Raw genomic sequence first — 14,875 nt, 5'->3', positions numbered from 1 at the left:
AGAACTGTGGTGGCACTGACAACAGGAAGTCTAGGAGCTGAGGAAGAACAAGCCATTCTAACACTACTGTCTCATTCACTGGAGTACTCTGAATTCTGTGACAACTACTCTACTCATAAGCAAAGTCCCCTTTGCCTACTAAAACACTCACTGCCTTACAGAATGTCACCAATCTCAGATCCTTTGCACAGGTCTGATTCAACAGCAGGCTCAGATTCATCCCTTTATCTTTTAAGCATGATCATCTCTACTAAGACCCATGGCCCTCTGCTTCCAGAGTCCATCTATTACAACAGAAAAGACAAGGCCAGCTCTGCAATTGTTCACTTTTAGCATCAACTGTAGAACACAAACAACTGGGAGGCAAGGACTGTGGTTCCTGCTTTACTTGTGTGTCATTAGCATATGTAAGACAGAAAACCCTAAGAAACCTTCAGTTAGCAGGGAAGCTCCTGAAGGGCTACAGAGAGCACCAGAGGGGTGGCTCTGTCCCCAACAGGACATTGCAGCCACTCCTCCCATTTGCTTTTCTAAGTTTAACTGGGGGGTGGGGGGTGGGGGGGAATAAGGAGAAGGAAGGGGAAAAGGGAAAAAATAATTGGCTGTTGAAGAGCACTGACTTTGGATTGTACAACAACTATATAGTTAACTGTTAGAGTGGATGTTTAAGTACAGCTACTATTAGACCAAATCCAGGATTTCAGCCAGGAAAATGGAGACAGGCCTAAACTGCAGATGCCTAAAAAGCCATGGATAACCTCAAGGAATTCCTGGGAAGGAGTAAAATCTACAAGGTTGGCTTTGTTGCAGTTTACCTTCAGAGAGCTTGACCAGGTTTAGAGGGGACAAATGCTTGAAATTCAGCCTGCAGGGTGGAAGCCTGAAGGAGTTGGTGAAATTGCTGCATCTGTGTTGCATCTCAAGCAGCAAGGTACATGGCTTTTTTAACCAACACAGTCACAGTTTTCAGGTGTGTTTACAGTGATGCCACTGAGATGAAGGGTGGCTCAATTCCACTAATGCACACTTTTTTTTTTTTTTTTTTTTTTTTTTTGCTCTGGTGACTCACACATGTGACACTAGTGACATCTGTGGGCTAGATGGCTTCTTGTACAGAGCGCTGTCACAAACACTGGCACATTACCAGCATCCTGTCCTCAATAAACTAGAAACCAGTAGCATACTGCCAACAGTGGTGATGGCCAAACTGTCCAGAGATGATGACTGATTTCTCTGGCAGGTGTCACAGGGAGTGGGGATGGCCCCATTCTACCAATCTCAGTGTAATCTTCAACAAAGCCTCTTGGTAAGTATAATGGCAACAAATGTACTTTGAAGAAACACTTGTGCTGCTCCATTAGGTTATCAGATTAAAACAATGCCTCCCCACCCAAATACTGAAATTTCCTCAGGAACTACACACTGGAAGAAGGAAAAGGCGGCAACCCAGAGCTGTCAAGGGAGTCTATTTCCCAAAAAGTCTCTCTCTCTCTCTCTCTCTCTCTCTCTCTCTCTCTCTCTCTCTCTCTCCCTCTCTCTCTCTCTCTCTCTCTCTCTTCTCTCTCTCTCTCTCTCTCTCTCTCTCTCTCTCTCTCTGTCCCACTTGTGGAGGCCAGACAACCAAAGATGTCATTGCTCAGGAACTAACCACCTTGTTTATTATACAGGGTCTCTCAGTGGCCTGGAACTTACCAATTACGCTAAGCTAGCTGGACAAGATCCCCAGCACTGGAATTACAAATGCATGCCAAAATACCTGGCTTTTCATGTGGCTAGTAGGAACCAAACTCAGGCTCCCAAGCATAATACTAACTGAGCCATCGCAACAACACCTCCCTGAAAGGCATGTCCAAAGCTGTCTAGCAAGACACTGAAGTGGTGATGGGGTAGGCCACACCTGAACCTGGGCAGCGTAGCCAGGAGCAGCTTGAGCACAGACCTTATGTCAGAACCCTGACAATAGACTTGGCCAGTCAGTGGGCCTCTTTGATCTCCTTTCCAAATGGCTACATTAAATAAAACTTGTTTAATTGACCCTTTGAGGACAAACTGCCTATCTTTTTGGGCTACCAGGGCCCAGGCTCTGACCTTAATAATTTCAGTAACATTGAGACACCTTATATATGGCACATACAAAAAATGATAAACCAAATGCAGATTAAATTTTCCACACTACAAGGAACCTTTTCTTGGAATATAGTGTAGGTATGTGTTAGGACTCAAAGAAAGCCTGCACAAATGGCTGAGGTGACTGTTAACATATCAAAGGGGACACTGGCCAGCCCTCCCAGCACTATTTGTTGCCTCCCTGCTCTCACAGCCTAACTCAGTACCTGTGACTCCTCCCAGGACTTCTCCACCCTCCTCCACCCTAACCCTCTCTCTCCCAGGGGCTGGGGTTCTGCTTCCCACCCCTACATAACTCAGATATTTTGGCTGTGTTCTTGATCCACATGCCTTCATGGTCTCTTTTACTCCTGGCTCCCCTCTCCTGTCCTCTTTTCCATCCCTTTCACTTCCTCTCACTCCTTGTCCTCTCCCCTCAGGGCCATGGGCAGACTGGACCCTTCCAGAAGCTTTGGGCTGTTTTCTCCCTCATGTCTACAATAGACTTCCTCCTCAACCCATACCATGGAGCAGTCATGTCCTCATTCAATGTGAAAAGAAGTAAGCTGACTCTGTGATGCTCCAGCAGCACAGAAGCACCGGGAAGAGCTAGTGTCAATAATGAGCTTTAGCAATGCACACCATCATAAAATTTTACAGACGCATTTGAGAAAGAAGTGAGCAACTTTCCTGCGCATATTTTACAGTGAAATTGGATCCAATTGCTTTTAATCCTTGCAACTTAAGTATCTCCAAATATACCACTAAGAGCATCAACATGTTATCATAATTTATAAAAGTGAGTTATGAACCAGCTGGGCATGAAGAACCCGTTCAATTCAGGCAATTCAGGCAGGCTTAATATCCGATGTCACTCAAATGCAAAGAACCCAAGGAGTTGACCACAGTTGATCTAGGCGTTAGAGGTACCACTGCTTATTAACTTCAGCAACTGGTGGCACTCTTTAAGCAATAAGAAAATCAAACAGGTTTCAAAACTCATAAGGCCTCAAAAGAAAAGGTACATCTATGCTGCACACTCATCTAGAGCCAAGTGTGAGCAGGATGGACCACACTGGCACTAGAGGGTGTGACTGTAGATGAGGCACGAGCTCCCCTTCCTGCCCCATAGACAGGCTTTTCCAAGCCAGATTAAATTCTTTTGTTCAGAACAACACCAGCCAAATGAATGGCAACCCAATTCACAGACAAAGAGACTTCAGAGTGAAGCTGGCAGGACACAAACCACCCCTTCAACTCCCAGTGCCCATGGGAAGTGGAGGGGTGGAGGAGGTGGGGGACAACTAGAAGGGAAACCTCACACTCACAAACACCATGTAAGTTTGATTCTAGGAAGCAAGTTTGCCATGTATAATAAGAAGCTAATACTTTTAAGAAAGGACTTTCACAGGACAAGAGGCCCATTAAGTCAGTCACAACCCTACTCAGAATCATATAATTAATGCAATCAGGAGAGGAGGTCCCACAGACAAGGGTTCACAGGGAAGATGTTGGAGCTGCAAATTAAACAAATGAGAGAAAATATGAAGCATTTTCTTGGAGTAGCTGTCACTGGTGTCCCCAGGGGAATATGTAAGAGAGAGATCTGTGTCAGTGTAGGTGACATTATGAGACATGTGAGTGTATGCATGATTGTGTGCATGCATCCATGTATGTATATTAATTCTTTCATCCACAGTTCTTGGCTTCTGATCTTCCAACAAACTAAAGAATGCCTCTTTAGAGAAAACAGATGAGAATCCTTCTACAAGGCCAGTCTAAACGCACCACTCTATTCCGACATTGTCTTTACATTGTGCCTGTGAAGAAACCATTGTGTTTCCTTGTCTAATAAGATAACTAACCTTAGCACCAGGAGGGTCTGCTCTCTATCCAGTAAGAAAAATGGTACAGCCAGCCCAAGAAGAATTTGAAGAAACAGTTCTTGCTAGGTTGTCCTGCTCAAGCTATTAGCACTAGCTTAGACGTTTTTATACATGCTTCTATAGTATTGTTCATACTTTAATGAAATCTGAAAAAGATTCTTCATAGGCAGGGGCATAGGGGATCTCTGGAAAATGGGAAAGGGGCTCAGAACAGCTGAGTAACAACTCATTCATAGTGACATCTGAAGCTCCCATGCCCAGGACATCCCAGAACTACTCTGTTTCTTTTTCTCTAACAGGTTGTCTAGAAGCTTTAAAATATCATTTGCAACAAATTGGGGCGATGTAACTGTTTCCCCAAACTATATGAGCTACTCTAGAAAATTAACAACATACAGCTCTCACAGGCAGGAACTTGTGACTGAAGTGGGGGTTGTCTGGTAGGAGCGAGGCTTTCGGTGGGCTCTGCAGAATTCCCACACAGAGGTAATGTTGGAAAGGAATAGACTTCAAGAGCAGCCAGCAGACTGTTGGCACACCATTGGGGTTAAAGCTTCACACATTCTGGGATCTGAAGTGGCCTATGTTGTGAAACTGCAGTAGGAAAAGCTGAGGTTGGATGCATTGTCCCATTTATCCTCAAAAGCTCCTCCACAAAGATGGCAATGCCTCTCCCAACTTACACAAGCTCTCACAGAAGTCTGAAGGATTCCTAGAGGCTTCATGAACAGGCTGGAGGAGGTATGCAATATATCAAGCACTTTATAAATCACAGAAATCTGAAATACATGTATTTTCATTACAAAGAGAGTCTCAAATATTTACCAGACTATCAAAACATGACACAAATTGAGGAACATTAAGAGCTGAAAACAATACTCTGCCACCAGGTCCCTATGACTAAAACATTCCAGCATTCCACAGTGACTCCCTCTTTGTATAACCAAAGACTACCACCACATCCGGTGAGATCTGCCACAAACCCATCAGGCTTAGCATACTGGGAACAAGCAGATCAACACATGTTATCCCAACACAACAAAATTCGAACACATGAAGAAAGCAAAAAACAAAAAAAACCCCTCACAATACTCATGATGTGCCAGGTGACGCTGACGAAAGACTGGTTATGACAGGAGTTCTTTTCCAACTCTCTATATCTGTCCCGTAGCCTTCTTTCTGGTCACCAGTCTGGCTCTGTGAAAGGATGGGCTCAAAATGTTTGAGGATTGAGCAGTGTTACCATCAGTCCTAACAAAGGTGACAGAGGCTCATACCAACCATGATCACATCTCTGTCTCAGCATCTGGCAGGGACCAAAACAAAAACAAAACAAAACAAACCCTTCAAAGAAGTTCACAGCTCAGAGAGGGTTCTCAAACTCCTTTCCATGTCACCAGCCTTGTCATTTTCTATGGAGTGACAACAAAGTCTTCTAAGCTTCACATGAAATGTAACCTTCAGAAAAGAAGGCTTGAGAAATGGATAGAGAAGAGAAACTGTGGAAGGGAACAAATGATGGACATCACTGAGCAGGCTAAAGTTAGTGTGCCATCGACTCCTTATGGTTTTTACTTGAGCAAAGTCGAGCCTTGTGGGAAGCCCTTTGCCATGCTCTAGATATAGGGTTTCTGAGAAAGGAAAGAGACAATGTCCATTTAACCTGAAGAATGACCAAAGTAAGGACACAGTAAACAACAGTGGGGACCCTGGGGTCCCCAATTCTCTCACCTCCACAGGAAACCTCCGGCCGTTGACACTGTGCTCTGAGCCAGCTGAGCCATTGCTGTGGCCCCAGTGAAACTCCACCTTCTCAGCTTTGAACCTGCCAGGCAGCCCAGCACCACTCACAAAATAATCATCTTTTAGAAGGATGGCAACTGTCAAACGGAAGACAGAGAAGAAAAAGAAAGTCAGTTTCAAACCCAAACTTAAGTTTCCTTTTTTGCTTTTTTTTTTTTTTTTTTTCCTATTGCTTCATGCTTACCATGGTATGAGTTACCGTCTCACACACCTATAAGACAATTCAAAACCACCTGTTTGAGGGAATGGATGCACTGTTGCTATGGAGAACAACTGGACCACTAATGGGTTCTTGTATAGTGCTACCCTTTGGGCATAAAACAGAAACTGGGTTTGCTGGCCATGGGCGTTCCCTCACAAGGGGAAGATCACTGGATCTTCACCTGTGATCCCAGCCTATCCCTTCTGAGCCAGATAACTAAATGACATTCTGCCCTAATGACACTCCCTAGCTTCAAGTGGTGCTGGAGCATAGTGAATGGAAGGTTAGCTCAAGTGGGAACTATACCTATGCACAGCTATGGAGAAGTCATCATCCATACTTTTGGGGGTCACCCAGATTCCTGTATGTAGCCCACCTCCAATGCTGTGTAAATGACCTAAAATGAATCAATCCCCCAGTGTAGACTCTGGTGGGCTTATACTCTGCTTTGTCATTGATGTCTTTGAAGAAGAGTACAGGAACTTATTTACACCTCCCTAGGCAAAGAGTTAACACCATAGTTCTAAATGGTGACTCATGCCAGGGAGTGACTATAGAATCTCTTAGCCATTAAACAGATAGGAGAAAATGGATATGTTTCTAGAAAGCAAGATCCTTCCAAAACACTGACCTCGAGGCTGTCCTAGGATTCAAGGTTTATAATTAGATTAGAAACATACAATACACCACATGTGACAGGCATGTTTCTTTGACCAAAAAAACAGAATGAACAAAATAAACAAAGCCCAGGCAAGAGAGTTCAGAAAAGATTTTTGGAGGCTGGTCATACAGTAAGGCTTGTTGTTCAATGGGCAGACAACAAGAGCTGTAGATGGAGTCTTCATAGTTGCTTACCATCCCAACAGTGAAGTGCACAACCTGGCCATTAGTACTTCATTCAAACATTGGCCCATAATCATATTTCCTGTACTGCTTTTCTTTAACTCCAAATATAAGAAAATTATGTTCAGATCATGATAACACATGACAAAAATGCCTCAACCATGAAAACCCCAAGTATTAAAAATGTAGTTCTTTTCCTCGCACCCCAGGAACAAGAACTCAAGAATCATTTGGATTCTATTATTTAGTGTTTTCAAGGAAAATGGGATTATTTAAAAGCATACAAAACAGTTTCAGTTTTATAACTGCTACATTCCCACTCTCTCCTCCCATCCCCCTAAAGCTGATTCATTCATTCATTTAAACAAATTCTTATTGGCTGCTAAATACATGGAAGTTGCCAACCGATACACTGACTGGCTTAGGACCAAAAGGCAAGCCTGTGTAAGCCATGGAAAGCAGTCAGGTTCTCATTGTCTCTTCTTCTGAAAGAGATCCCAGTCAGAGCCGCACAGAGGAATCCTGCATGAAAATTAGGTCCACATAAAAGATAGGGACTAAACTAATGACCCATTTCTGAAACAGGGCAATTAGTTTCAGTGCTTTGCCATGGAAAGGAAGCATTAAAAGCAAGAGAAGGAGCCCTGATCACATAAATCCCCCTATTATTGCTTTCAAAAGGCACTTGTTCACCAACTTTTGAAAAATACACAGTAAATGTTCAATTAGTGGGACAATGCATTAAAGAACAAAATGAAGTAAAAGCAAGCATTTCTTGTGCCAATTAAACAAGCTATGGCACTGTTCCAGTGTTGCTCTGTTTGGGGTATGCTTTAGAATAGAGGTCGGCACACTTTTCCCTTTAATGGCCATTAGTAAATATTTTAAGCTTTGCAGAGCACTGAGCCCCTGGTGGAAACTTGGTAGAACAGAAGACAGACACCACATGGAAATGAACAAACAGGACCACATTATACAAAGAAGTTACTTAACAACACTGAAATTTGAACTTAAGATAATTTTTATGCATCACAAAGTATTACTCTCCTTTTGAGTGTGTGTGTGTTTTCCTGTAAGCATATGTGTATATGGGTATACATGTACATGAGTCCAGAAGCCAGAGGTCCAAGTTGGGTGTCATCCTCAACAGCTCTTTTTATTTTATGAGGTAGATCATCGCACTGAACAAGGAGCTCACTGATTGGCTGCCTAGGCTAGAAGGCCAGTGCACCGTGAACCCTCTTATCTCTGTCTCTCAGCAGTGAGACCACAAGAATGCACCATCTCACCTGGCTTTTATACAGGTACTGGGGAGTCAAAATCAGGTCCCCATACATGTGAGGCAAATACTTGACCAAGTGAAACATTTCTCTAGCCCCCTGTTGTTTTATTCACTTAAAAATATTAAAAGGGGCAGATGTCATGTCACTAGGTGGAAAAATATTATTAAAATTATTATGAAGTTGTTGCAGAGTTGCTGTACCAGGGGTAGGCATTAGAAAGAACAGCTGTTTTCTAGAAGTACTCTGCCCTTGAAGAATCATTGTGGTAAACAGTAAAGAACCTTTGTGGAGAACAGTGATTTGTAGAATTGGTTTCCTGGAGGGGCGCTACAGTTTGCACATGACTTTGGTCACAAGACACCCCTGGCACACCTGAGGGTCTTGGGTTACTGTGTACTGCAAATGATACACAATAAAGAACTAAAGTCATGAGGGCATGTGATTCTTTCCTTTTGTGAGATGTATAGATTAGATCAGGAACCTTGGTATGAAGAACTACTTTACCCCCAAACAACTTTGTGTACCAATCTATAAATATGCCTTTGTACAGCTGTTCGGGGTTCAATCCATCAGAGAGGCTGGACCTTTCTGCTGCCACACAGGCCCAAAATTTCATCTTGGAGTGACTTCTTTCTTCACCTGACACGCACTACACAGAACATCCTGACAAAGTTGAGCACAGTAATAATGGGTGGGTATAAAGCTATCATGAAATACCTCCTGAAGTGTTCTACAACACCTCAGTCTATCTTTCTTGCCAGTGCCCAAGCACACAGGCAGGTGTCTAACAGTGCCGCCTACTCTGAACTCCACAGACACTTTCCTTCAGAGGAACTAGAAGCAAAGATTTTGAGGGCATCTTTTAGGACACACCCAAAGACTCAGCATTGTCTCATGAATATTTGATTCTACCTAAATCATTCATGTCTCTGTCAGGGGTCATTCTACTTGTTTTACATGAATAATTAAAGGTATAATTAGTCAACTGTATAATCCAAAACATTAATCTGTTTTCATTTTATGGAATTTCTTACCAGACACACAGCATGCCCATGCATACATACTGCTCCAAAAATAGCTTATGTTTTGTTTACAGTTTATGAAATAGAAGAGAAAGCTTCCCGGTTATCTTGCAATAACTTTTCTAAGGGCCAATGATGGATGGCAGCATTATTTTGAAACAGAGATGAAAAGGTAGTTTCACAAAAAGGCTTATGACAGAGTGGCATGACCTCAAGCAAGTTACCAAATTCTCTGTGCCTCGGTTTCCTCCAAACTGGCAAGGCTGAAGGGCACCACTTTACAAAAGACCCATTTACAGTTAAAGGAACCCTGCACGTACATAATCGCTCTTGACTACTGTCAATCATTTCAGGAATCAAAATTGAAAAGCAGTGGCCGAGTATGTGCGACTCTAAATGTTCACAAAGAGCATGATTCAGGCTTCAATATGGCTAAGTGGTAGAGCACTTGCTAGCATGCTTAAGGCTATGGGTTCAACAATAAGCAAAACACACATGATAGAATTTAACTCCAAAGCTAAGAGTGTCCCAAGTCAGGCCTGGAAGGGGAACTGAAGGACTGAACTGTCACTTTCAGTACACTTCAATAAACACTGAAAAGATACTTTCTTTTACAAATTATATCAATTCTTTCTTTTTCTTTGAAAAGAAAATCCCTGTTACTTTATTATTCATTTCACTCTTTGTTTCAAAAGGGAATATTAAACTAGGACTTAATAACATAGGAATCTTTGATTTATTTTCATGGATTATAGACTTCATTTTAACAGATTATGTTCCAAACCTCCTCTGGGTTTTACATTTGTGATCTGGATACCAAGTTTTCTTGGAGAAAAAAAATCTTATTTAATCAAAATAAAATTATCATATTTAAGAAAAAGACTAAATACAGAATATTGCAAGAATAAATGAAAATAACACAACAAATAACAGCTAAATATTGATAAGGCATAAAGACATGAGTGAGTTTGCAAGCGAATAGCTCAACACTGGAAAACAAGATTTACAAATGGGATGTCTGTGAGGACCTAAAAGTGGGACATAAAAACCCCATTCCCAGTGTTCTTTATTAAATGGCAAAGCCTTAGGAAGGTGCTGAGACCATGATGCTGGAGTTTTCATGAATGGGACGAGTGCCCTCAGAAGTAAGCAGAGAGAGAGACCCTTGCCCTGTCCACCCACGGGAGGACAAAGTGAGAGAAGACCCTCCAGAAACCAGAAAAATGTCTGGGCTGAGAGTGGAATCACAAATGCCTGAATTTGGGACGTCTAGTATCTGTGAGAAATGTGTGAATTACTTGCTGCATGGTATGTTGTAACAGCAGCTGAATTGATAAAGACAATGGGACAAGTGGAAAGGGAAGGAAGGAACATCCACGTGAGTGGACTTTCTGTTCATGTGGATCAAATGTTAACATGGATTGTGAAGAAATCAAACAGAATAAGGGAAGAGGGGGGATGTAATGGGGCTTCAAATTCAATGTTTTTGATGACCTAGAAGTCCAGGTCCAAAGCAGCAGCCAGTGAAGACCTTTCTTTGCGCTCTAAGGTCAAGGTCTCCCTCAAGCCAAGACAAGAACAGTGACTTCAGGATTGCATAGAGCCAATGTCTAAGATGTGATCTGCAGTGAACAACTATGCATCTCAATATCAGATACTCATTTGATCTGAAGTTCTGGGAGCCTTGAAGGGAGCTGCAACCTCCTCTGCATTATCATAAGTCATGCAGTTGGGCAGGGAGAGGCTTCTAGTTTCCTCTGTATACCAGTGAGCAATTAATGTGTTCTTAAGTCTACAAGTCTAACAATGTAGATCTACTATTAAAGTCCCAAGTTTAGGAAAACCTAAGAAGCAGAATCGTGTCTGCCTCTTGTCATTAGTTGATGTGAACTATATGTGTATAAGTGTTCGCTGCCATCAATATTTTTATTAACACAAAATGAGTTTTAAGAAGATTTAGTTTGATTTTATGTGTAAGACTATTTGCCTGCGTGCATGTACACTGTTTATGGCCGGTGCCTGCATCAGTCAGAAGAGGGTGATGGATCTCCTGCAGTACAGATGGTTTGAGCTAGCAAGGCAGCAAACCTGGGTCCTCTGCAAGAGCAGTTGGTGCTTTTAACTGTTGAGACATCTCTCAAGCCCCTCACAACCATTTCTTGAAGATGACCGCAATTAGTACAATGGTATTTTCACACATGACAAGAAATACAGGCACAGAGAAAAATACAGTAAGTCAAAATACAGTGGGAAAAGGGCAAAAGTTCTATAGCATACATTTACTATGTATCCCAGAAGCAGTCCTGAGAAACTAGTGGTTCAGAACAATACAAAAGTCCTCTATAGTTAACAATCACAGGAGGACAGCGCAGGAGAACTATAAACCAGGCAGCCATGGATCCTGCAGAAGAAACAGAGAGACACTCTCTGTGAAAACAGGGTATTTTAGACAACTTGTCAAAGTGGGTAAAGTGCAACCAAGTCATCCTATGATTACACTGGATGACAGTCCCAAGAGTAAAGACAGATCCAAAGACCAAGACTGTTTTACAGGAAGCCACTGCCTCCACATAATAGGAAGCTTTAAATATTAGCTTTCTATATTCATATTTCAATATCAAGAGACATTCCATTTTACAGATAAGTGACCTCAAATCTCTACGGGTGGGGAATACTTCTTGGATTTACTTTCTAGAAATATGAGGTTTGCAAAAATACTTCTACAGAAAAAAAGTATGCTTAAAAATAATGTTTTATAGGCTATAGTTTTATAGGAATATAACTACATGGGAAGCCTGCCTAGGAATGCAGAAAGAGCTGGCATTGTGGGAAAAGAAATGGGGAACAAATAGTGACTTAAGAAAGAGAAGACTTTTCATTAACTAGATATGAAAGATGGATATGGCTACAACAAGGATAGACCTCATGGCTTACATAGCATAGACTTTTAAAAACAAACTTAATTTTTTGGATGATTATAGATTCATGTCTAATTTTAAGAATATAACCCCAGAATAATGTTTCAGAATTCATAATATGTATGCAAAAAATATCCCCAAATAACTTGAATGCTCCAGGTTATGTCTCAATATGATTTAATGGAAATTAGTATCTCATGCTAAGCAGCTCTAAAGGATTCTGAATTGACATGTACTGAATTCATATGAACTATATGAATTGATAGGATCCAAAACAGTACCCTCAGTGGGTGGATATTTCTCCCACATACTAGTAAATCTGTGCATTTAATTTTAATGTCAAGAGAAGTGAAAAAGTATCTAGGGTTTATCATTTTAAAAAATACAAGTTGATTTCAGTGCCAAAGTTTCTATAACAATATATGCTGAGATTTTAAGAGCTCAAGAAAATCACTATATGCTCTTCTATCAAATGGCATGAAGTGGCTGTCACTTAGATCACACCCCGGCCCCACCCTGCTATCATCTTAGTGAATTCACGTGCCACCATCTAGTCTCCTGTGAATTCCACAGTAATACTGGGAGTCTAACAAGTACCAGGGATTAATGCCTGCTTCTCCTAGCATATCACTTCTGCACAGCAGACAGATGTAACCACATGCTACTGGCTGTTCTCCAAAATCAGGAATACACACTCTGAGCAACAGGTAGCACATCACTCTAAGAAGTCGGCAGAATGACAGAGATTGATAACCAGCTTTGAGAAGGCCAAGGTCATGAATCAAGTTACACTGAATGAACCCTGCACATGTCTGAAACCTTTTGCTGGAGATGCCAAGCTGAAAGCTGTCACTGAAACATGCTATCTCTGCAGAAGGCTGTCAAGCATTGCAAGTCAAGTAGAAAACTGTAGCAGGGCACCCAGTGTGCTGCCTCTGGCTGCCTTCTAGAATGAGGCACTGAAGTGGCACTGACTTTAAGCTCTGGTTACACCAAGCATGACTAAGCTCTTGCCCAGTGTATTTGGATGGCTTCATGGTTTTCCAAGGGACACCAACATTTGGTATATAAAACCTGACCATTGCTTGGGAGTGGACTGTAACAGTAAACTCATGACCTATGCTGATCATGGAGAGAGGAGATGGAAAGGCATCTGGAAACAACAATGCTGGGGATGTGACATGACTCAGATGGTGAAAGTTTAGAGTAGAGAAGCAACACCAAAAAATTGCCCATTGAGCTCTACTCTACACCCATGCTGCGGCGGATAGCCCTCACCAACATCACACACACACACACACACACACACACACACACACACACACACACACACACACACACACACACACCAGTGCACAGATATCAATAAGTAACATTGGCACATCACTGATTTACCTTGAGCATTTACAATCATGGGTAAATCAAGGTACAGGAAAGGATTGTCTGCTCTATGGCCCCATGGTGGTTTGAACAGAAATGTTCCCCACAGGCTCAGGGAGTTGAATTCTAGTTTAGTTGGTGGTACTGTCACTGGAGGTGGTACAGCCTCATTGGAGGAAGCATGTCACTGAGGGCAGGATGTGAGAATTCACAGCTTCCCCTAACTTCTACTTTGCTTTCTGTTTCATGCTTGCAGATGGGGACACGGCCGCTCAGATCCCTGCTCCATGCCTGTCTGATGCCATGAAGGACTCCTTCTGGAACCAAAGCCCAAATAAACTCTGAGCTTTGTAAGCTGGCTTGTTTATAGTCTTGTCATAGTAACAGAAAAGTAACATTAAAGGAGCAGAAGGTGATCTTACACAAGGCCTTATGGGAAAGAGGCCAATGCCAAGAATCACTGTAAGGAGTGTATGGTAATCAGGTGTGTGAACAAGTCAGGCCAGGCCAAAGCCAAAAGCTGTTTCAGCCAGATGCTGATCTGCGAAAAGAAAATGGATCCCTAAAGCTTCTATGTAACCAAGGAAGTTTAAAGAAAATACAAGTCTGAAGTCCACTGACACACATGAACCCAGCAGATATAATTTCATTTTAGCCTAACACAGAGCCTCAGGCCATGAGAGTCCTGTATATTAGTAAGAGTGACTTGACAGGTTGCAAAGGATTCACTGAGATGGGGGAGTAGAAGGAAGAAGAAGGACATTTATTTTAATGGACTCAAGCTATAAGCAATTAAGTAATAAGATGATAAAAATCTCTTTAGATAAGAACTTAATCCTTGGCTACAGTAAGCAGTGACATAAACACACTCCAGCGTTTCCAGTGAGATGAGAGATGAGGGCACAGCATAGCATTCTTTGTGACTTCTGTGAACAATCCAGAAACCCTGGAGTAATTAACCTGGAAACTTGTTGAAAAGATGCCACTCCATTCACTAACCCCCCAGATGACAAGTGATGTGCAGGAAGAAGGGAGAAGGTTCAAACAGTAGGACTAATACATAGATGGCTGAGGCAGTTCATCCACTCTGATATTTTAACAATTCCGAACAAAGCATGCTGTCAAGGAAGGTATGACATATTTCCATTGGTTCACTTGGCACGGGGCATTCTCATAGGATTTTCCCTATCTGTGGCACTCAGTATGGCACCACCGACTCTGTGTGGCTGCTGAGTTTTGGAGATGTGTCCACAACAGTGGAGCTCAGTTTCATCTCACTGGATGTTTTTTGTTTTTTGTTTTTATTTTTGTTTTTGTTTTCTGAGGCAGGATCTTACCATGTATACCTGGCTGTTCTGGAACTCACTCTGTCAACCTCAAACTGATATCAAACTCAGATTTGCCTGGCGCCACCTGCCAAGTGCTGGGGTCA

The 14,875-nt window shown here is 42.1% G+C and overlaps 1 protein-coding gene across 2 annotated transcripts in view; it reads right to left on the bottom strand.

The window, feature by feature from the left end:
- The window catches only part of Ptprg (protein tyrosine phosphatase receptor type G), a 663,134-nt gene that overhangs the window by 262,453 nt on the left and 385,806 nt on the right, over positions 1 to 14,875 (bottom strand). For both annotated transcript variants that reach the window (XM_027389349.2, XM_027389348.2), the window contains exon 4: positions 5,724 to 5,872. In XM_027389349.2, coding sequence (XP_027245150.1) covers positions 5,724 to 5,872 — 149 coding nt within the window. The remainder of the gene's footprint in view (positions 1 to 5,723; positions 5,873 to 14,875) is intronic.

The sequence above is a fragment of the Cricetulus griseus genome (genome assembly GCF_003668045.3).
Source record: "Cricetulus griseus strain 17A/GY chromosome 1 unlocalized genomic scaffold, alternate assembly CriGri-PICRH-1.0 chr1_1, whole genome shotgun sequence".
Classification (NCBI taxonomy): Eukaryota; Metazoa; Chordata; class Mammalia; order Rodentia; family Cricetidae; genus Cricetulus; species Cricetulus griseus.
Note: the sequence above shows the minus strand (reverse complement) of the source record. Positions and strands in the feature narration are given on the sequence as shown.